Below are 24619 nucleotides of genomic sequence, written 5' to 3' on the forward strand. Positions count from 1 at the left end.
CACTTCAGGGCATGATTTCCATAAATTTCTTCCATTTAAATATATAAAATAAAAATCTCATCATGTTTTTTCCCCTAGCGTGGGAAAAATGTGTGTAATGTTTAAAGTATATTTAGCCTAGGGATTCAGAATTCACTATACTCATTTTCAACAAGGTATAGAATTATTTAAACTAAAAGTATATTAACTGTTTAAAACTTAAGAGCACTAGTACAATAGAGAAGGCCTGGGGGCACAGTGATTTATATGTTCAGCTGATAACCAAAAGGTTGGCAGTTCAAAGCCACCAGCCAATCCTTGGAAACCCTATGGGCAGTTGTACTCTGTTCTATAGGGTCACTATGAGTCAGAATCAACTAGACGGCAACAGGTTTGGTTTTCTTGGTTTAGTACAGTAAAACACACTAACCTAGAATTCCACTTTTACTTACTTCCAGGTATAAAAATCATTCTGGTGTCCTTGTGAATAAGATTTCTTTAATCTTTCGGCAGTCAGTTTAAATGACAATATACAACATGCTAAGAAGTTAGAACTTAGAGAAATAAAAGTAAAGTGTCCTAAATTCTTGAAAAAGACCAAAAGAATCATCAAAATGACTGCTTTACCAAGGGATACAAGTAGAATAAATTGGAAAAGCTATGTAAAGCCACCTATTTGATCTCAGTTAGAGAAGAAATAAAAACTGACCCTTGAAGATGAGAACTGTACTGTTCAGCTTATAAGTCTAAAAGAGTAGTCAAAAAACTTAAGGTCCTACAGAGTTTCGTATACCTGGATCTTAGTACATTTTGGGGAACATGTTTCAAAAACAACTAAATTCTGAAAGCTAGTATGAATAGGGCAAAAGGGCTCATCAGCAGCATATGAAACCAATCAAGCCATTTTAGAAATAAATTTGGCAAGATGTTATTAAAAACCCTAAAAGCTCACACCTTATTACCTATTCTTTAAAAAACCCAATCAGGAATTGGTAGTTTTATAAGCATGTTTATGTAGGAATTTCTTATGGTAGAAAAAAATTAGGAGAAAAACACCAAATGCACAAAAGAAAAATTTCTAAATAAATTACATATATCCATGAAATATGTTACTTTAAAGTTGAATTTTTTTAAACATGGGTAAACTTTCAAGATACGTAGCTTTAAAGCAGGATACAAAAGTATATTACAGTAGTATTCCAGTTACAGAAAAACCCACAGTATTTTTTCCTGTGTGTATACCACATAATAGTGGCTATCTTTTGGTTATGAAATCGGATTTTCTTTTTTCATGTACTTATACATTCTGTATTTTCTAAGTTTTGTTTGAACTCAATATTATCTTGTTTCCAGAAATAAATAAGAGAAATTAAAATAAAAAAGCAACCATCATGCTTTTAAGAACCAACCTGCTGAACTTCAGCTGCTGTGCTCCTGAAGAGTTCAATGTATCTTTTACCCAATAAGTCCTTATGCTTCCTCAATGCGTTCTGTGCATATTCCTCACAAGCAAACAGGACAAAAGCATCCCCTGTTGGCCTACCATCTGGGTAGGTGACGAAGAGGATGCCTTCTTTTCCCCCAGTGATGGGGCAATGCTGTCCAAAGAAGGCCACCACTTCTTCAGCTGTGGCCGTGAAAGGCAGCCCCCGCATTCGGACGATGACTTGATTTTCCTTGGAGAGAAATTGGGCTACCTCATTGGATGTACCTAGAGAACAGAAGTATCCAGCAGCACGGGAAGAAACAGTGAAGACATCAATTTTACCAAATTAAAAATGATAAAATTCTTGCCAAGGTCTTGAATTCATAATTAAGACCACACACCCAATGAATTCATAATAACATAATCCAAAATTTAAAACTTTTCAAAAAACACCTTTTTAAATTTAGGAAGCTGTCCGGACAACTAAAACATGGACCAACCACAATATTCTCTTCACGGAGAGGCAGTAAATCATGACAGTGGTTAAAAGCACATGTCCTGGAGCCAGAATGACTGGGTCCAGTCTTGTTACCATTTACTAGGTGAAGTTTAACCTCTATGCCTTAGTAATCTCATCTATAAAATGGGGATAAAATTACCTACCCCATAAATTGTGAGAATCTGTTTAAGTTATACATATAAAGCACTTTGGTGGTTTTGTTACTCTTTCCTGGATTACTTAATAAAGGCTCCTGCATACTCAGGTAGAAAGAATGGTATAAGGAATTTCCACGTACTCAAGCACCCAGTTTCAATATTTATGAACATTCTGCCCAATGTAAAGCATTTTATACAGTACTGCCATGTAGCAAATACTTAAATGCATATCCTTCAAGCTCATTATTCTACTATAATAGCAATATTCTACTATAATAGCAAATTCTTATCATCATGCCCACATACCATGAAATCCCAGGCACTAATATGAACATTAGTTAGGTTTGCCACGTCCAATTTGCAACGCATCTACCACGGAACCCCAGGTTCAGGTAAGACCTTGGCAACTCCAAATATATTTTATCCCCAACCAATATCAAACATTCCAGAACTCTGGAAGCTTTTAAACTTGAAGCGTTGAATTTTGAAACGATGGCATTTACCTAAAGAAATAAGTGTCTGAACAGAAATAATACCAGCAATTTGTGTTAACGGGATCCTGTTAATACTAGCTTGACAGTTGTAGAGATTTTTCACCCAGACTATATAATGCAGAGATTCAAATGTTCTCTGTATTTAAGTGAAAGTCACCCTAGTATAACTTGGCAATAGATGCCAAAAGCCTTTTACAAGGTCTACTTTCTTTGATTCTTTTTTTTTTTTACTATTAGAGATTTATCCTAATCGATGGCACATATTCAGGTACAAAAGTACTCACTACCACATAAAAGTGAAAAACTGGAAATAAGCTGTAAATGACCCACAGGGATGTCTAAAAATAATACAGTACATGTCATACTATATAGCAATTCACATTTAAGAAAATTAAGTAACATAAGATGATTTGTGAATTCTGAGGGAAAAGGAAGTTATTTATCAATCTGTATGAACAGATCAATAGGAAATACATGTATAAAAAAACTGTCAGAAAAACCACAGTCAACATTTTTTATGCATCTGTTATTTTTAGGTCTTAAAGTTAGGAACTGGGAAAAGATCATACCTGCTACTACTTCTTTCTGGCCACGTTACTGCAAACACCTCTATCCAAAAACATCAGAAGCCACAAAACTACCACGTTCTTGGCCACTGATGAGTTAAAGAACTTAAGAGAAAAACTAGAAGCAAATATTCAACAGTTCCAGGTATTGTGGTGTGACCGTTGGAAAGTAGTTTCAGACTAATTTCTTTCAAGAACTGCCCTTCGTACACTACTTTATATCTTTGTATACTATTTTAAATGGCTATTTAACTAAATAAAGTAGGATGGCTCAAACCTTAGGGCAAGCGTTATATAATATTATACTCACTGATACTACTGGAATTTTTCTTCCTCACGTTTCACTGGGAAATAAAAACCACTCATGACCCTATTTATTTAGGCTTGCTGTCAATGTACAATTTTAGATTTGTATTACTGTAGCCACATTATGTAAAAGGTACTTACCACCAGCAATTTTAAGAAAATCTTCACCTGTTGCTTTGTAAACCTAAGAAAAGAAAGGGAAATAGACTCTGAGCCTTCTGGCATGTGCTAATACTCATTCAAGATGTCAAGAGTCGCAGGCTGTGACGACATACCTCAATGTACCGGGTCCCCATGTGATGTTTGTGCCTCTGTAGTGCTAGGTCTCTGTGTTCTTCACTTACAAACCTAACCAGAGCTTCTCCATTCCTTCGACCCTGGGCGTTCAGACAAAGTGCAGCACCTCCCCTTTGAAAATAATAAAACAGATGGCAGGTAGAAAAGAAAATGAGGTGGAAGAAAGAAAATGATTGGAAACCCCTTATCCCTTTGGAATTATTAAGTAAAAGTGAGATGAAAGAAAACCAACTTGGCAATATTGAGTCCTTTGAAGAATCTTGCAATATCCTGATCCGAAGACTGCCACGGTAAGCCTCGCGCCCTGACTACGGTGTTATCATCAATAAGTTCCATCTTGCTGCTGTGAATCAAGCAAAGCTTCAGGTTGTATGACTAATGCTAGCAAGGCTGACATGTTTCCCCTGCAAGGCAATTTCCCTAGTTACACGCCCAGGTATGAGTAAATCGGGATTCAGGCAGACTTAAATACTGACAGACTAACTTCATAACCTCAAAAATCTTATAGGGATGGTTGAAACTTCTCTTCAGGTAATTCACTATAAAAAAATGCTGCCTATACAGGTGCAATACAACTAGCTCACCCCACAAACTATCTATCAGCTGAGGAGCCGCTTGCTTTTCAAAACTGCAAAAGCACCCAGGACCAATTCATGGGAAGCGAAGTTCTCCCAATACTGTCATAGCTTAAAAGTTTCTAGAATCAAGAGGAATGGTTTAAATTTATTCTCAGATCTAGCCAGTAGATAAATGGGGTTTAAATCCAGTTTCTAGGCAAAATTTAGGAATAGCACAGAGCTGGTAATTAACCCACATCAGGAATGTGTGTAGTGGTCAGGGATCTGCCATCAAATCATTTCCCTACCAAGTTAGGTGAGCAACAGAGAAGCCATTACAGAGTGTTTATGGAAATGCTTGGGTATCCCCACACCTTAATGAGTCATTTGCAAATCACCTATTATATATTTTGACACCACCTGATGTTCCATTTCTCTCCTGTTCGCACTTTTCAGTACTCCTAGGACAATTTCCTAATGACTCACTTTCTCCACAACTAAATAAGCCTCAAAGTCTTACTACAGACGAAGCTATCAGAAGTTTCTGTTCACTTCAGGCACCCATACGTTCTCACACACAATTCACTACTTTGATTTATAAACTTAAACAGGTCTGCCTGTGATCACAAACAGAAATACCGCCACTTCATATTCCTCCCCAGTTATTTCCTTTCCTTTCAAGTTGAACTGATAGAACATGCTTAAAATTATCTCAGTAAAAATCATATAAACTCTTTTAAAGCTTAAGAGTTTTCCTTTTCTGGAAGTTTTCCGGTGAAAGGGTAGACAGTTCAAAGAGATTAAAGAACCACAGCCACAAACATATGATATACCTTGAACAAACACCAGGAAAAATGAACTAAGGTCATAGCCTGACTAAAGATGCAAATAATTCCAAAAATTTAATCCCAGCATCCAAGCTTACTATAGCTAATATAAGCTTCTTTTATATGTTGTTGTTAGGTGCCATCGAGTCGGTTTCAACTCACAGCAACCCTATAGGACAGAGCAGAATTGGCCCCTGGGGTTTCCAAGGTGCGGCTGGTGGATTCGAACTGCTGACCTCTTGGTTAGCAAGCCATAGCTGTTAACCACTGTGCCACCAGGGCTCCTCTTTTACATATAGTGTATTATTTAGAAATGGATAACTTGCTACATAGGATGAACACGGCATGGCTTGTTTTTGTAATAAAAAAAAAAAAAAAAACTTACCACCACTCCTATAAAGAAATGTATTCTTTGCACTCCATTGCTTGGAATTATTTTAGAGGTCAAGCATCAAAATGTGTAGAAAATGTGTATAAGCATGCCCTCACTAACTCAGTTGAAGGCAATGAGAAACACCAGTGGTCATTACAGAGGAAATATGATAGCATGAGGCTCAGAAGGCATCAGAGGGAATTAGATGATCCTAGTTTCTACCTGTGTCTTTTGCTTCTGATGGCTTTGGGCTGACTAGGACTTAATATACCTTCTAGTTAGATTATATTATACTTTGCCATGTTGGAACTTGAATTAATAAGAAAAGAAGAATTTCCCCATAAATAATGTGTGCATTTGAAATACTTTGTTTTTCTCTGTAATACCAAATGGTTTAAGAAAGTTACTAAAATATAAAGAGAGTTAAATATCGCAATACAAATTAAAAAAAAGCAAAAGGCTCAAATGGAATAATACTCAAGTACTTACCAAGTGCCACTTTCAAATTTGTAATTTACTCTCTCTGGATCTGAAAACTTATGATCTAAAAATGAGAACATATAAGTCATCATTTTAACTATTAGAGAGACAAAACCATAGAGTAAATTCAAAAATATAAGCGAGGAAAAGACGGTGGAATGACATTTTAGGCCCCGGATGTTACAATAGCAATACTTACTATAAGGCTCTGAAATCATCGCTAAAATGATATTCCCCATATCTTCAACTTGAGAAGCTCCGTATCGGGAGACTGAATGATTTTTCTCAAAATTCAAACCTGTGAGATTAAGTTAAGGAAACATTTTGGGGTGGTAAAATGAGGTTGCTTCTAACCCAAAATTAAACTCGTACAGAGCCAAGAAGCCAAGTAAAATGCATGCAGATAGACAATGCTCTAAAAATCTCAGTAAGACTGCTTCCCATCAGTTTGGACTTCACATATACTTCTTAAAGTCTCTGACTGCCCTCTTGGGTAAAACGGCAAAATCAATCCTGTCCTGAGGTATTACCAATAATAAAATTCCTGCTTTTTGAGTAGTAGCAAATGCATGAAGGGGAAGTCCCGGGTGGTGCTAACAGTTAAGCGCTCAACTACTAGCCAAAAGGTTGGTGGTTTGAACCCACTCTCAGGCACCTTAGAAGATAGGCTTGCTTCCAAAGGGTCATGGCCTTGAAAACCCTACGCAGCAGTTCTACTCTGCACACATGAGGTAGCCATGAGTTGGAAATGACTCAATGGCAACTAACAATAGTAACAACAAATGCCTGGATATTGAACATTTTTAGTTTTAAACCACAAAATATAAAACAAAGTTAATTAAAATCCTTCATCCTATCTATCTTTACAGCCCACACTAGGCAATGTCAACGCCTATTTAAAGATATGGTTTCATCAGTCAAGACCATGAGGTATCAAATGACTTTTTGGGGGCAAATTATTCAAAATAGGCATTTCCGATTACTGATGACACTATTTCCACAATCTACTTTTACTCAGAACTTCCTGATAGAATACTTGTAGAGCCCCTGAGAATACCGCATCTTCAGTAGCAGCAAATGCTTGTCCTTTGAGGGTAAATTTTTAAGAACAATTCAAACATTCAGACCCAAAATTTGGCCAGTTTGGGTTCTTGATCCACCCAGTACTGCCCTGGTCGCGTAAACCAGGAATGAGTCTTTAAGAAATGCACAGCTCGAATCAGGTGAAGATAAAACCAAAAGAGATTTCCATTATTTTAATAATTAGCAATCTAAAATAAGCATTTTGTCTCCTTCAAAATAATTACCTTAGGAAGCTAACATAGTTATGGACATGTTTATTTTTAACTTCCAATGCTGTTATACTGAATTATGTCCCCCCAAAATATATACTGTAAATCCTAATTTCTATGCCTATGGTTATAATCTCATTTGGGAATGAGTTATCTTTGTTATGTTAATGAGACAGGGTTAGTGTAGGGTGTGTTTTGAGTCAATCTCTTTTGAGATATTAAAAAAAAAAAAAACCCCATTGCGGTGGAATCGATTCTGACTCATAGCAACCCATACGGTTTCCAAGAAGCAGTTGGTGGATTCAAACTGCTGACCTTTTGGTTAGCAGCTGAGCTTTTAACTAACCACTGTACCACCAAGGCTCCTTTTTGAGATATAAGAGAGATTAAACAACCAAGCTAAGGAAGCAGAGATGGAGGAAGAGAGATACCAAGACACATGAAGACTGCTAAGAAGCAGAAAGAAGCTCAGAAGAGACAAGGACTTTCCTTCAGAGCCAACAGAAGGAGAAAGTCTTCCCCTGGAGTCAGAGTTCTGGGAACTCCGGACTTCTAGCCTCCTAGACTGAGAAAAAATATAATTTCTGTTAGTTAAAGCCACTTACCTAGTGATATTTCTGTTACAGCAGCACTAGATAAGACAAATACTACAGTCATATTTTGTACCATATAAGCATAAATTGTATAATACAGTACACCACATATCAGAGACAATACTACGGCACTGTACCTTTTCACTTAAGTTCAAAATGAAAATAACCATCTGGGTGGTGGTTGCTAGCATTTTAGCTTATTTTATATGGTTTTTGAGTGGTATTTTACTATAAGGTTAAAAAATTAAGATATGCATTGAGAAAAAGTCCAGTACTGCAAACTAAGAGGATACAATGCTAAAACAAATCAGAGATTATTCCCGCCAAGAATGCAAGCAAATACCTGAAGAGTTAATTCAATGAGCAATATCCTTTTCCATTCTCAATTCAAAATCCCCTTCTAATTTATGTGCCACCTTCTTCCTTCCTTTCTCTAGTGAAAAAGAAATTGCTTTCCCATCATGCTAGCCAGATTGATTTTTGAGTTGTTCCTCAACCAATTCCCTTTCTCTGCAGTTAAACATACTACATGTAAAAAGGCAGCTACACATTCCTTGGTAAATTACTTACCCCCAATGTCAGCTTATCTGTAAAGCCAAAGCTGTGATAATGTTTGCCTCCCAGGGTTTTTTGTGAAGGCTAAATGAGATAAGACAATCCCAGAACACAAAGTAGACATTTAATAAGTGATATCCTCCCCCTTCGTCCTAGAATCCTCCGATGACCACTTTCATAATCCACGCCGTGCAACAGATCGCTTTTGTGTGGCCTTTCTTGCCATGGGACTGTGCAAATAAGGTAACTGTGGCCCACCAAGGGGACTGGTCAATTTTACCAGGTTTAAAATGAGCCATCCCAGCGAGGGAAGGAGAGGATCTCACCACACCACCAAGGAAGGAGAGCCGATAGCAGAGCGCATCCTTTGGACCTGGAACCAGGAAACCGAGAGAGCAAGGGCTGTAACACTAAAGATGAGAAACAGTGGCAAAAATGGAGGCAGGAGAGACTGGCAGGACACAGTGCGGTGGGATTCCCAACCCATGGGGCAAGAAAGCTGAGTGTCTTTGGGCAGAAGGCTTGCTAGAGGAGAAGAGTGCCTCCGGGCACTTGGTGGAGCTAGGATTACTAACCCAGGGAGCTAGAGCTGAGCAGAATAGGGTGCCCCTGGGCACTTAATCTACAGAGATAAGAGTTTTTAACACTTGTCCCAGCAAGGCAGAAGCTGAGGGGCCAGAGAAAGATGTGCCTGCAGACACAGCTGAGAAGAGGCTGTGCTGTGGAAGCACTGTACCCTGAGTGTTCCCGAGCCTGAATATTAACCTGTTACTTCCCTAATAATCCCCATAATCATTGAGTATGGCCTGTGAATTATGTGTGGCCATTGCAGTGAATTATCCAACTCAGCAGAAAAAGAGAGTACCATGGGAGGGGCAGCTGGTGTCAGAACTGGTAAAGATGGTGGAAAGAGGAGGCATTTCTGACCTCCACCTCATAGAAATCAGCCTTGAACTGTTGATATTGATTCTCCTTCCCCCTCGTGAAGTCAGAGGAGGTCTGATGCCACCCCCATGCCATTTTTACAACCCGTAAGGGTCAGAGTTTTCTGAGGGCTGCTTTTATGACTAAAAAAACTGAACTTACCAGATGCCTATTTGTATACTCTCACAGAATCATCACCAAGTTAAGGTGTAGGTAATTTCTACATCTCCTTCCCCCCCCCCCCCCCCCCCCCCGCCGCCTTGAAATCATCTAGTGATGAAATACATATGCTGCCTACCGAGAGATTAGAAAATCAATCCCAGGTGTTCAAAAGCAAAAGACCAATGACCATTGATTGGGGTCATTAAAATGACTTTCCGCAGAAGGCTGCATTAAATAAATCTAACCCAGTGCCGTCGAGTCGATTCCGACTCATAGCGACCCTATAGGACAGAGTAGAACTACCCCGTAGAGTTTCCAAGGAGCGCCTTGCGGATTTGAACTGCCAACCCTTTGGTTAGCAGCCGTAGCACTTAACCAAGGCTGCATTAAGAAATATTTATTACTCCCTTGCCACTCTCAAAAAATATAACTATAGAGTAGAAAAATGAATATTTATTCTTGTGAAAAGCAGAGCCAAAGGATGAAGGAGATTTGGGGAAGAAAACTGCCCTGAATTTTCTGGAGGGTGGCAGTAGAACCACTAGGGTTGGTGTCACCCCCCATGTTAATTACCACGATATCGTAGTATAATACAACATTGTTAATATTGTAGCTCAGAAACTAGAAAGTTTAACAGAATCAGCAACTATAAAAACACCAGCAGAGAGGAGAACAGTGCGTGCCTGTGGCACTACTGACAAAATGACGCGATTCAAAGCATCACTGTAATTGGGTAATAATGACAACTCTGACTGGAGCATATTAGAAGGTTTGAAAAGTAGGTTACCATACAGTTTTAGCCTTGTAGGTATATCAATACATAATTTGGACTTACGAAAAAAATTGTTACTATAACTACAGGTGTATTTTTATAAAAAATAAATTTCTGCTGAAACCCTACCAAAAATTTTAGACAGTCATTTTGGTGTCACCCCCCTCTGACAGTATCACCTGGTGAGGTATGCACCTGCCTAGTGACCTCATTGGTAGGTGGGGGGGGGGGGGGGACTTCTAAGGCTCTTCACAAGATTGTTTTTTAAGGAAGACTAGGCATGGTTTATCATGAGAACTGTGCAACCAAACTAGTATGTGGAACCCTGCACTTCTACTAATACTTCCAATCATGTAGAGGGCCTACAATGGAGCAAAGAGAAAAGTATACAAGGAATGAAGATCAACCCTATTATGTATGCAAGGGTTTCTCAAACTGTGGCCCTATTAACAGTGTAGGCCGGATAATATTTGTTGTGGGATAGGCGGAGGTTTCTTGTGCATTGTAGGATATTTACAGCATACTTGGTCTCTCCCCACCCACAAAATTGTGACAACCAAAAATGTCTCCAAACATTACTAAATGTCCACAGCAGGGCAAAATCACTTCCAGTTTAAAGCCATTGGTATAAGCTAAAATAGCTCCCAAGAAACAGCTCCAACTTATTCTCTTTTGATCACTCTGAAACAACTCTTACGTGTAAGGGACTGTTACGAAACTGATATTTTGAAGGAAATTGGCCAAGAGAATAGTCTGTAAGGATCAGCCTGATGGTATGTCAAAATAAAGAGGCATGTAGCCCCTTTCAGCACAAATACACTTTGGGGAATGGGAGAAAAATGCTCACTTAGAGCAGGGAATGACCCTTGGCCTGTTTCTGTGGCGCAAAATGAATGGATTTTACACTTGTAAAGGGTTGTTTAATGAAGAAAAAAAAAAAAAAAGAACATGCATAGAGACCACATACGGCCCACTCAACCTAAAATATTTACTGCCTGGCCTTTTACAGAAAAAAAAAATTTGCTGACCTCTGACCTAGAGAAGTGATCATGGACAAAAGACAGCCCAATATAGAGAATGCCACAAGAAAGTTTATCATAGTTTTCTATCCCAATATAATATTTGGGAAGAATTAAGCTTTGGAGGACTATGAATAGGGGAAGTAGACTCCATTCAAGTCAATTCTCTCTCTTCTGTATGAGATAGGAGTATGAGACCTTCTCACCTTTGCTCAGTCAACTCCATTATATTCTTATTTTCCTAACCAAATCTGATCATAAGTAACTCACACCCAGCACCAAAGCCCTCCCTAACTCCTCTAGGCCACAACTGTCAACCTAATCAATACTATTTCTACATTACCCTCTTCTCAATGGTGTAAGTTTCCTGAGAGTAGGCCATTATCTTTCTCTGATCTCTTACCACAGCCCCAGTAGCGTGTAACACTGTTGGCATAAGCGGTGGCACTTACTAGCCTTCAGTATGGACTAAACCTCAACAAAGAAAAATCCTCATAACTGGACCGATAAGCAACATCATGATAAATGGAGAAAAGATTGAAGGACTCAAGGATTCAATTTCAAGGATTTCCTTTTACTTGGATCCACAATCAACGCCCATAGAAGCAGCAATCGAGAAATCAAATGACATATTGCACTGAGCAAATCTGCTGCAAAAAACCTGTTTAAAGTGTTAAAAAGCAAAGACATCATTTTGAAGACTAAGGTGTCCCTGGCCCAAGCCATGGTATCTTTAATCGCTTCATATACATGTGAAAGCTGCACAATGAATGGGAAAATCCAAGAATTCATGCCCTTGAATTGTGGTATTGGTAAAGAATATCGGATATACTATGGATTGCCATAAGAATGAACAAAAATCTGTCTTGGAAATACAGCTAGAATGCGCCTTAGAAGTGAGGATGGTGAGACTTCCTCTGGACATGTTATCAGAAGGGACCAGTCCCTGGAGAAGCTCATCATGCTTGGTAAAGTACAGGATCAGTGAAAAAGGGGAAGACCCTCAAGGAGATGGATTGACACAGTGGCTGCAACGATGGGATCAAACACAGCAATGATTGTGAAGATGGTGCAGGACAGGGCAGAGTCTCGTTCCCGACAGCACCTAACAATAACACCTTGTGCCAAACACTGTTAATTTCTTCCAATTTTCACAATAATGCTGCTGGATAGATAATAATAAAACCAAAGACACTAGGATTTAGGGTTTAGTAACTCACCCAGTCACCCAGCTGGTAGGTAACAGAGCTGGAATTAAAGCTCTGGTTTGACTATGCATGCATTAAGTCCCTTAACCAAGATAAGCAGCCTTGCCTAATTTGTTTTGAGCAATACTTTGCGAGAAGCTTTTTAAATTCATATATAACAGCCATCAATGTCACTGAACATTTGTATACAAATTATTAAATGGGAACCTAATTTGCTGTCTGAAGTTTCACCAAAAACACAATAAAATATTTAAAATTAAAAAAAAAAAAGTTAAGCAAAGAGGTTTAAAAATAAATCAAAATAAAAATGTAAAGTATCCTTTTGCATAGAAATAGATCTGTAGCTGAAGTATTATTTTACTTTTTAATTAAGGATTCGCTCTTGACATTTGGCAACTTGGTTCCAAAAAACACGCACCAACATGTTGTTTCTCTTCAAGCCGTCACTAAGGAGATCCGCAACTCTAAGCTGTTAACCACTTTTACAAGCCACCCAACCTCCTGCATGCCAAAACCACCCCTACACACACACATACTCACACCTCTTAGGAAGGTTTGTTCAATCCATAATCCTTAACAGAAGTTAACACAAATAACAAAAAAAAGGGGAGTGAGAAAAAAAGTTTCAGTACCAATTATTTTCCCTATCAATTTATAATTATATATTGAATTACTTGGTGCACGTCTGATCTTGAGGGGAGGAAAGATGAGTCTATGCCTCCTGATTAATGACTAGTCATGCAACTTACTCATTTTGCCCTAGAGGCATCCACTACAGAACGAACAGGCTTAGCAAGCTTTACAAATGAGAAATGCCATGAGGAAATGAGGAAGGTAAAGCCAGACATGGTGGGAACAAAACTAACATTATATGCAACCATTGAATAAAGTGTTACATTTATACAGAGTTTAGGGAAGTTGAGAATCCCAGTCTATATTTAAACAGGAGGAAAGCGTTTCTGAGCATCACGTTTTGTGAAACAGATTTGAGGGTTTAACCCGTGCTTACAGAAGCCCTGATGGCACAGTGTTTAAGAGCTCAGCTGCTAACTAAAAGGTTGGCAGTTTGAATCAATCAGTCCCTCCTTGGAAACCTTATGGGGCAGTTCTACTCTGTCTTATATATGAGTCTTGAATCGACTAGAGGGCAATGGGGTTTGTTTGGTTTTCTATGTGTGGTTTTGGTTTACATTAGCTGAAGGTGGAATTTAGAAAGAGGAAGCGATTTTACAAAGTGTATTGATAATAGCTTACTGACTCAAAAAAAGGTATCTTTCCCAACTGCCTGAAAATGTGACACATTTGGTTTCAGAACACCCAATTTTCAATTATAAACAAAATTTTAATTAAGGCTTTAGTTTCTAACTAAGAGAATCAACCACACATATAAAATACAAATGTATTAACTGTAGAAAAAGTTTTAACTACATTATAACTGCAACCCAATTCAAAACTTCAACTCAAAGACTTTTTTTTCCCCTGACACAAACCCCTCAGAGGACAAAGCTTTTTACTTCCCTCCTGCTCTTGTTTACGCTTTTACTTACAGTATAGCAGAATCACATATGGAAACCCTGGCAGCACAGTGGTTAAGAGCTACGGCTGCTAAACAAAAGGTTGGCAGTTCGAACTCACCAGACACTCCTTGGAAAATGTATGGGGCAGTTCTACGCTGTCCTGTAGGGTCACTATGAGTCAGAATTGACTCGACAGCAACGGGTTTAGAATCACATATGATGCCTATGTTAATGAACAAAGGAGTAGCAAACAGATAAAATATGGGAGGAGAAAAGTTGGAATTACTGCTTCAATTAAGAACTAGTGTTTCTATAATTATGTGAAGGAAAGAAGGAGAAGTAATAAATTACCCTTAAATGAGTACCATGATTATAAAAATAGACTCTATAATCCATTATATCGTAAAAAAACTTTGAAAGAAGAAAATCATCAATACCACTGTAAATACTCCCTAATTGATTCTATGAAGCAAACATAACCCTGATACCCAAACCAGACAAAGACACCAAAGGAAAAGAAAACTACAGGCCAATACCACTTATGAATATAGATGCAAAAATCCTCAACAAAACGCTAGCGAAAAGAATCCAACAGCACCGTGACCAAGTGGAATTTATTCCAGGAATGCAGAGATGGTTCAACATTAGAAAATCAATCAACGTAATAAACATCAATAGAACAAAGAAAAAGAACCACATGAGCATCTCTATTGATGCAGAAAAAGCATTTGATAAAATCCAACACCCTTTCTGGATGAAAACCCTGCAGAAGACTGGCATAGTAGTGAAATTCATATTCCTCAGTATGATTCCGGGCATATATGAAAAGCCAGCAGCCAGCATTATACTTAATGGAGAAAGACTGAAAGCTTTTCCCTTGAAATCAGGAATAAAACAAGGGTGCCTGTTCTCACCACTTCTATTTGATAATTTATTAGAAGTCTTAGCCAGAGCAACAAGAAAAACAAAAGGTATCCAGATTGGAAACGAAGTAAAATGATCTGTATTCCCATATGATATGATCCTAGATATAGAAAATCCCAGAGTCCACAAGAAAACTTCTACAGGTAATAGAGGAATTTTGCAAAGTTGCAGGGTACAAGGTCAACAAACAAAAATCAGTTGGGTTTCTACACACCAGCCATGAGAAATCTTAAAGGGAAATTAGGGAAACAATTCCATTTACAATAGCATCTAAGAGAAATACCTAAAAAATAGATCTAACCAGGGATATGAAGGACTTATACAATGAAAACAAAGTACTGTTGAAATAGATTTAAAGACTTTAGTAAATGGAAAGATGTTTTATCTTATGGATTGGAAAACTTAATATTGTTAAGATGTCAGTACTACCCAGAACGATCCACAGATCCAACGCAAACTCAATAAAAATTCCAACAGCCTTCTTTACAGAATAGAAAAACAAATCCTCAACTTTATATGGAATAGCAAGAGATCCTGAATAGCTAAAACAACGTCAAAAGAAAAGAACAAAATAGGAGAATTCACATCCTGATTTTAAAACATATAATACAGGCACAGTAATCAAAACAGCCTGGTACTGGTACAACAACAGACACACAGACCAATGGAATAGAACTGAGAATTCAGAAATAAACCCACATGTCTATAGTGAACTGATTTTTGACAAGAGTGTTAAGTCCATTTGATAGAGAAAGAAGTCTCTTCAATAAATGGTTGTCTTAGTCATCTGGCACTGCTATGCGAGAATACCACAAGAGGATGGCTTTAACAAAGAGAAATTTATTGTCTCTCTCTTTTTTTTTTAAGTCCAGTAGGTTAAAGTCTAAATTCAGGGTGTCAGTTCCAGGTGAAGGCTTTCTGTCTCAGCCTTCTCAACAATCTTTCCCCAGACTAGGAGCTCCTTTGTGCGGGAACCTCAGGTCCAAAAGACACACTCTCCTCCTGGCACTGCTTTCTTGGTGGTGTGTGGTCCTCCAGTCTCTCTGCTCGCTTCTTTCTTTTACATATCAAGAGATTGCCTCAAGACACAATCCAGTCTTGTAGGTTGAGTCCTGCCTAACTAACACAGCTGCAGCCCATCCTCCCTCATTAACATCATAGAGGCAGGATTTACAACATATAGGAAAATCACACAATACCAGGAATCATGGCCTGGCCAAATTGATACACACATTTTGGGGGGGGACATAATTCAATCCATGACAATGATGCTGGGAAAACTAGATTTCCACAGGCAGAGAAATGACACAGGATCCACGCCTCACACCACATACAAAACCAAATTCAGGATAGATTAAACACCTAAATGTGCAAACTAAAACCATGAAATTCTTAGAATAAGCAGGAGCAATGTGTCAGGCCAAGCTTTCAACAATGGATTATCTAATATAATAGCAAAAGGATAAACAGGAAAAGACAAAATGAATAAATGAGACCTCATAAAAATTAAAAACATTTTTTCATCAACACTTTACCAAAAAGTGAAAAGCTACCGACTAGGAGAATTATCTTTGGAAACCACATATCCAACAAGAAGCCAATAACCAAAATGTATACAAAACTTCGAAAACTTAACAAAAAGGTAAATAACCCAATCATAAAATGGGCAAAGGCCTTGAATAGACATTCATCAAAAAGGACATTCACATGGCCACCAAACACATAAAAAAAAATGCTCAGCATCATTAGCTATCAGAAAGGTGCAAATCAAAACCACAATGAAATACCATTTCACTCCCACTAGGAGGGAGCTGTGTTGGTGCAGTGATTAAGGACTCAGCTGCTAACCAAAAGGCCAGCAGTTCGAATCCACCAGCCACTCCTTGGAAACCCTAAAAGGCAAGTCTACTCTGTCTTATAGGGTCACTATGAGTCAGAATCTACTGGACGGCAACAGGTTTGTTTTTTGGGGGGGTTTAGGATGGCTAAGATTTAAAAACACACACACACACACAAAACAAAACAACAAATGTGGGTAAAGATGTATGGAAATTGGAACACTTACCCACTGCTGGTAGGAATGCAAAATGGTACGGCCATTGTGGAAAACACTGTCGTGGTTCCCAAAAAACTAAAACTAGAACTACCATATGACCCAGCAATTCCACTTCTAGGTATACACTCGAAAAACTTGAAAGCAGAGACTCAGAGACTTGTACACCAGTGTTCACTGCAACACTATTCACAATAGCCAAAAGATGGAAACAACGTAAATATCCATCAACAGATGAATGGCTAAACAAAATGTGGTACGTACATACAATGGAATACTAATCAGCCAATAGGAGAAATGAAGTTTTGATAAATACTTACAGTATGGATGGACCTTTAAGACATTACGCTGAGTGAAATAAGTCAATCATGAAAGGACAAATATGGTATGACCTCACTTATATAAAAAGAAATGGAAAATGTAGAGAGGCCAAAATTTATCAGTATTTATCAGGGGCGGGAGGGAGGGGTGAAGGGTGGTTAATGGTGATGGAAAAATCACATTCATTAAGAGGCAGGATTGCATAGTTCATTACCACAATTGTTGTCAATAAGTTGTACATCTGTAAAAAGTTGAATTGGCAAAAGTTGTGTGATAGATATATTTAAAACAACGACAAAAAACAACAACAACAAAAAAAATGGAGCTGCTAAGGCTGCTTACATACAACCGAACAACTCATGGAATTAGGTTCCTTGCTTTGCAGTTTTAGGGTCATGGTTACATGGACATCCCAGTTAACTGGCCTAATAATGTGTTTAATGCTCCTGTTCTACCTCCTAGTTCATTGCGTAGTGCCTGGGGTCTTAAAAGCTTGCCAGTGATCATCCAATGCACGATTGGTCTCTATTCACCTGCAGCAACAGAGGAAGGACAGTCAGGAAGAGGAGAAGATAAGGAATGTGTGGCTAATTGCCTCCATGAACAACTGCCTCCTTTGCCATGAGACTAGAAGAAGTGGCTGGTATGCAGCTACCATTACTGAATAGTTTGATCAAAGATTCCATAGAAGAATGTGATCAAAAGGGGGAAAATTAAGAATGGAATTTCAAATTCTCATGGACTGTAGACTTTCTGAAGCCATGGAAGGTAGATGAACCCCTGAAATTATTGCCCTGAGATAATATTTAAACCTTAAACCACAAATACCCTCTGAAGTTGTCCTGCAACCAAACAACTGTTTAGCTTAGCCAGTTAAAAAAAAAAAGGTCTGCCTTGAGCATTATGCTCTTTTAAGATTTATATAGGATTATACTGACAACAGCAACTCAAAAGATTAGACAGGAATCTCAGGGGGCAGTAAGTTTATGTTAATGAGGGAAGAACAACTCAGAGAAGGAAGGTGAGAATGGTTGCTCAGCTCAGCTCAAATAATGTAATCAATGTCACTGAACTGTACATGTAGAAACTGTTCAATTGGTGTATGTTTTGCTGTGTACCTTCCCAACAACAACAAAATAACTAAAATTTAGAAGAAAACAAGAACGGCACCATAAAAGACAAGAACATCACCAGGTGCCAAGGCAACAAAAACATCTTTATGTCAGTAACAAAATGCTGGGGAAAGAATCTAAAACCATAGTTTTAACTCTATTCCTCAAAAACTTATTCTTTTCAACAGGAAAAAATGAGGTCAATACCTAACAAATATTATTTCAGGAGGTACTACTGTAATGAAGGGCCCTGTTAAAAGTATTTCTAAAAACTGACAAGTTAATTATACCCTAGAAGAAATAAGATGGAGGTAAGGAGTAATTCAACAAAAACCAAAAAAAAAAAAAAAAAAAAAAACACCAAACCCAGTGCCGTCGAGTCTATTCCAACTCATAGCGACACTATAGGACAGAGTAGAACTTCACCACAGTTTCCAAGGAGTGCCTGACAGGTTCGAACTGCCGACCTCTTGGTTAGCAGCCATAGCACTTAAAATTCAACAGAAGACATGAAAAGTCTTACCTTAAAAAAGACATTTAAATGGGACAAGCAAATTCGGAAAGGGAGATCTCAGCATAACAAGACTTCTGGAACCTTTCAGAAAACAGAACTGTATCCTGGAATTCCCAAATTCACATTTTAAAAGTAAAACGTTAAATAATTAAAATAAACCACACATAATTAACACACCACCTCATTGTTACTGAGTGCTGGCAAAGAATATACACTATTTCCAGTAATTTAACTTGTTATAGACAACAAGCAAGCAAATTTGCTGATTTGGCTCACATCATGCCGATGAGATGCCAAACACGGTCCCTTTCCCCTTCCAACCAACAAGTTCAACTACTAACCCAGCTTAACTGTACACCTGGCAATATTTAAAATCCCTTTAGTACACAAAAAGGTATCAGGGAGGACTCAGTGCTTCCCTCCACATTTTAAGCAGGGCAATGAAGGTTTGTGAGATTACAGAGGCCCAGTTCAACTAATTAGAACAAATAACCACTTAAATACAGAACAACCCACAGTATTTTACAAATGGAGAACCCAAATTAACCTCAAAGTTTACCCATACTAACGTGTAGCTTGTGCTTTGAGAGGACTGTATCTAGTCTCACACGAGATTGAAATTATTTACTTGTAAAAGAGTTTAAATAAGATCTTAAATCAACAAGGAAGTCCTTTTCAAAGTTCTTTGGCAGCCGTTTTTCCTCATCTGAGACACCCAACAACCTGGTGGGGTAAACAGGACCGCAGTTACATTGGAGGATACGTGGGAGGCCAGGCACAGGCTACGTGGTAGCACACTATTTCATTATACCTTCCAAAAGCCTTGCCCATTATAAGAAGGAGAAACTGAGACTGAGAGGTGTAGTAAAAATTGGCTCTGACCCCAGTAAATCCCACTATGCTATTAAGGCTATTATCCCCTATTTTTAATAAATGAGAAAAACAGGTTAACGTCACACTGCTAGCTAACACACACGCACACATTTACTAACCCTTAGATGGAGAGGCAAGAGGGGTTTAGTGATTTTTTTCTTACCCAAATAACAAAAGGCTGCACTAATGAACCAGCATGTGTTAATCATGTCAAACAGCACATACCCTACAAGTGGACAGGAATTTTACAACCCAAAATTGACTTCCTTTTATGGCTGAATGCTTTATAGTCAGTGTGTGCTCAGGAAACACAAGATAATATAAATTTAAAAGGGAGTATTTAAAAAGACAAACTCACCCTCAAATGATCTTTGTACATTCTAGAAAATAATCCCACCTAGTTAATAAGCAAAATTTTTCCAAGATGTGGACTTGGGTTCAAATGCTGGAGATAAGACAGAGCCTCCAAACCTCAGCTTCCCCATGAATAAAATGGGAGTGATACCTCTCCTATTGGGCTATAATTTTAAGTACTCAATCGGCAGTTTTGCCCTGACACACACACCTGCCCTTACCAGGTATCCTTACAAAGCTATACTTTATTTAAAGAAAAAAAAAAAAACCTGTTGCCACCGAGTCAATTCTGATTAACAGCAAACCTACAGGACAGAGTAGAATTGCCCCATAGGGTTTCCAAGGAGTGACCGGTGGATTTGAACTGCTAACCTTTTGGTAAGCAGCCCAACCTCTTAACCGTTGCACCGTAAGTCCTCAGTAAAAGCTTGGCAAGATGAAGGAAACACAAGGATAGAGGTTTTGATTGAGAATAAACCAGTTCATGTGCAACAAAGCTTAAAAAAAAAAAAAGGTTAAGAAACCTAAAGGGAATAATTCTATCCAATAGTGCAAAGGAAAATCAGGGTTGGTGTTTAATAATGGCCTTTTAAAAGAATGGATTAGAAATAATTTATACATCTAGCCTCATAATCAAAATAAACTTTTTTCAGGAGGAGACAATGAACATTAATTTCCCCCAAAGGATCCAAAATGATTTCATCAAAATAAATAAAATCACCAAAGCTACAATCCCTATCTCATCACCATCACACCTTCACCACCTCATCTGATTAAGTAACAAGCTTATAAAATGCCATGCGCAGTTTACGTGTTAAATGAGGTCTTCTTTCCAGGTGGGACTGCATAATTCAAAAGCAGGCCAACAAAACTGCAACCGAAATAACTCAGAACAGAGAGGCTCGACACCAGAAGTGGTTTTAGAACCAATACAAAAACCAAAAGAGGGAACTAAGTGCCAAAATGAGAATCAGAACAGCATTCAAGAAATTCCTAAACCCTTTCTTTCAGCAAAGTGGTCATACTTTTCATTTACATAGCACCTGATGGTTTACAAAGCTTTCATTTGGGAATACCTAAGATAAAAGTGAGCCCTGGAGAAGCCAAACTCCTAGGAAAGCAAAGCTGTTGACTGGCAGGGCCCACTCAAGTCCAGGCTGTATGACTCTATAGCTCAGGCTTTAGCCTCTTATATCACAAATTGACAACATTTTCATTTTCTTTGATGTTCCATAAATACCTGGAAATGCTGCATATTATTCAAAAATTTAATTAAAAAAAAAAAAAGGCCTTATTGCTTTCCTTTATTAAAAACAGTCTGTTATACCAGAGACTCCACCAACCTTAGACCAGAAGAACTAGATGGTGCCCAGCTACTACCAACGACTGCACTGACTGGGAACACAACAGAATCCCGGAAAGAGCAGGGAAAAAACATAGAACTCAAATTTGTGTAAAAAGAGCAGACTTAATAGTCTGACAAAGACCGAAGGAACCCCAAAACTATGGCCCCTGGATGTACTATTAACCCAGAACTGAAACTTCCTGAAGCCCACTCTTCAGACAAAGATTAGACAGGGCTATAAAACAAAAAATAATACACATGAGGAATGTGCTTCTTATTCTTAGCTCAATCAGATATGAACGCCAAATGGGCAGCTCCTGTCCAAAGGCAGGATGAGGAGGCAGGAAGGGATAGAACTGGTTGAATGAACACAGGGAACCGGGGTGGAAAGGTGGAGTATGAGGTCACATGGTGGGAATTGCAACTAATGTCACAAAACAATAATTATTATCTCCCAAAAAAAAAGGTCTGTTATAAACACAAAAATCAGGGAGAGATATAAAAATGACCTGAATGTAAAGTTAATAAACCACACTCCCAATACTCTTAAAATACTGTGAAGTCACGGAGGTTCTAAACAAACCAATAATTCCATACGCCCATGATACCTTCATTTTAAAAATGGAACTGATACAGGTATTTCACAGCAAGAAAAATTAAACAAGCAAGTCAACCTGCATATTCTCACTTATTCCTTTCCAAGGGTTGGCAGGAGCCTCTCCCTCCCCCACTGGTTTACCTGGTGGGCAGGTAATTCTCAGGAGCATATGACACTCCATCTACTTGGCAAAACCACCAAGGGTGTTTAATGGCCATCCTTATGTTTTCATATTCCAGTGTCATTTCAATATTAGAAAGGAAATCGTTTAGTGGTCTGAAAGAAGAGAACAACTCTTCAGGTATGGTAGAAATACTTCGCATACATAAGGACAAGTTGATATTCAAATTTGATATGACTGCTGTTGACCTGAAGAATTGATCTGGCCCAGTCTGAATAGGAGTAATAAAATAATTGACCCAAGCAGGGGTGTGAAATAAAAACCACTGTCAGGAAAGTGGATAATCATTTCCTACCTATTAAATGGGGGAAAAAAAACATGTAAGAGTAACATTAATCAAACCATTTAAGATTAAAATCTACTTTCAGATTGTGATTGTTAATAAAGCATAATTCTAAGACTATTCCCAATAGAAGTCCAAAGAAACTAGACTATAATTAGCTATTTAATAGATGTAAAATCCCCTAGTTTTTCAATGAATGTATTACTAAATGGCCATGAGATCCTCAAATTTCAGGCACTGTGAAAAGTAGAGATCAACTTTGCTTTAGTCACAATTCACCGGTTCACTATAGTCAAATATTTCAAATTTTCATCTCATGGCACTTGAAAAAGAACTGCAAACACAGGGTTACTGAGCTAGAATTAAAGGAGTGACAAATAACTGCCACAGTATTATACCCATTCACCTAAAGGTCAGGAGGCAAATTTGCATTTTGAAAAGTACTAAATACTATATATACAAAAACAAAAAAACCATTGCCGTCGTGTCAATTCCGACTTATAGCGACCCTACAGGACAGATATATACATATAATAGTATATATAATACAGCACAAGTCCCATTAGCTGCCCAGGCTACCATACTGAAAATGTGTACTAATAATCCCAAATTTTATGTATGTGAAGCTATCAAGAAGGATGAACTTTGGTCTGGGATAAACAACTCTCAGCACGTGGCCTTTCCTAACAAAAGTATCTTTTTCTAAATTAAGAAAACTTACTAGATATCCTCCCCACTATATATCTACTTTTTTCTAGATTATTTTGTTCTATTTTGAACCACTGTAGCAAACAGTTAAGCACTCAAACCAACAAAAGAATTCTTACAAGAATCCCCTCAAAACGAGTTTATTCCGCCCTCTTCTAAGCACCATTGGTTGCCACTAAACCAAAACTCTAGCTAACCGCCTCCAGGAGTAAGACAAAAGTGGGTTTGACCTGCTTACAACCAATTAGGAAAAATATGCAAACAACTTTTTTCAATCAGGGAAAAAAAAAAAAAAAAAACTTTTGAAATAAGACAAAAATCAGGTTTTAGTTTCTGAAAAAGAATTGGAAAGTTTAAGAACACCTATTACCCACAAGTTCCTGAAATCATCTTAGATTCTATTTTGGTGAATTGTCTAACCCTTCCATTATTCATCTGATAGATTAGCACATGACTGCTTAATACTTAGCACTTTAAAGACTTTCTGGGTAAGAGACAATGGGTCATTCATAATCATAAGAATTGTGACTGTAAAATTTATTTTTACAATATGTAAGGCACCAAATATACTATGTTAGCAATTAAAGAATCTGGGAGGAAATCCCGATCCATTTTATCATCTCTGAAGATGGTTCACTATAATCATCATGGTGTCACATGTATTTAAAAAACGCAGGAGAGGTTAAAAGGAGTGCCAGGGAACAAATGTTTGTAAAGAGCATACATCCACTCCTTAAAATAAAATTCTTCTCCATTCCAAAGAAGTCAGAATAAACCCTGAAACCAAGATAATCAAGAACAAGTGGCCTTGAAGCTACATCAAAAAAAAAAAAAAAGCGAAGACTTCAAAGTCTTCTCCAATTCAATGCTACAAACCCACGTAATTCTGAAATGGAATCTATTTCAGATGTGTTCACCTCACAAACATCCATCTCTAAATTGATTCAACTAACCAATCACTGTTCATATTCACTAAACTGTAACTATTTCAAAATAGGTCTACAGTTGTACTATTAATTCCTCCAAGCGTGGGGGACAAAAATTTTTGACAGTCTGATAAAATAACAAAATGTTTTAAAGTGTCTTGAATTACCATTTTTTTCCTGGAGCTAGCTTTTCAAATGATTCTTGAGTAATCATTAAAAGGATACACTCTGTCATTGCTGCAACATCCAGTTTGTCAATATCAGGTGAACCAGGGCAACACTTCTTGAATTCTTTTCGAAGATCAAAAAAGGAATAGAAGCATTCAGGCAATAACACGTTCTGAGGAAGAACAAGGAAGATACTGTCAGTTAAGTAAATTTGGTTCCATGTTTCCCTAACAATTAGGAACCTAAGAACTAAAT

The 24619-nt window shown here is 37.9% G+C and overlaps 1 protein-coding gene across 7 annotated transcripts in view; it reads right to left on the minus strand.

Moving 5' to 3' along the window:
* ESRP1 (epithelial splicing regulatory protein 1) overlaps positions 1 to 24619 on the minus strand; it is a 59914-nt gene that overhangs the window by 30419 nt on the left and 4876 nt on the right. For all 7 annotated transcript variants that reach the window (XM_049854563.1, XM_049854562.1, XM_049854564.1 and 4 more), the window contains exons 4-10: positions 24422 to 24536; positions 6162 to 6260; positions 5972 to 6026; positions 3958 to 4068; positions 3704 to 3836; positions 3570 to 3612; positions 1389 to 1690 (exon numbers count right to left, since the gene is read on the minus strand). In XM_049854563.1, coding sequence (XP_049710520.1) covers positions 1389 to 1690; positions 3570 to 3612; positions 3704 to 3836; positions 3958 to 4068; positions 5972 to 6026; positions 6162 to 6260; positions 24422 to 24536 — 858 coding nt within the window. The remainder of the gene's footprint in view (positions 1 to 1388; positions 1691 to 3569; positions 3613 to 3703; positions 3837 to 3957; positions 4069 to 5971; positions 6027 to 6161; positions 6261 to 24421; positions 24537 to 24619) is intronic.

Source organism: Elephas maximus, chromosome 15 (genome assembly GCF_024166365.1).
Source record: "Elephas maximus indicus isolate mEleMax1 chromosome 15, mEleMax1 primary haplotype, whole genome shotgun sequence".
Classification (NCBI taxonomy): Eukaryota; Metazoa; Chordata; class Mammalia; order Proboscidea; family Elephantidae; genus Elephas; species Elephas maximus.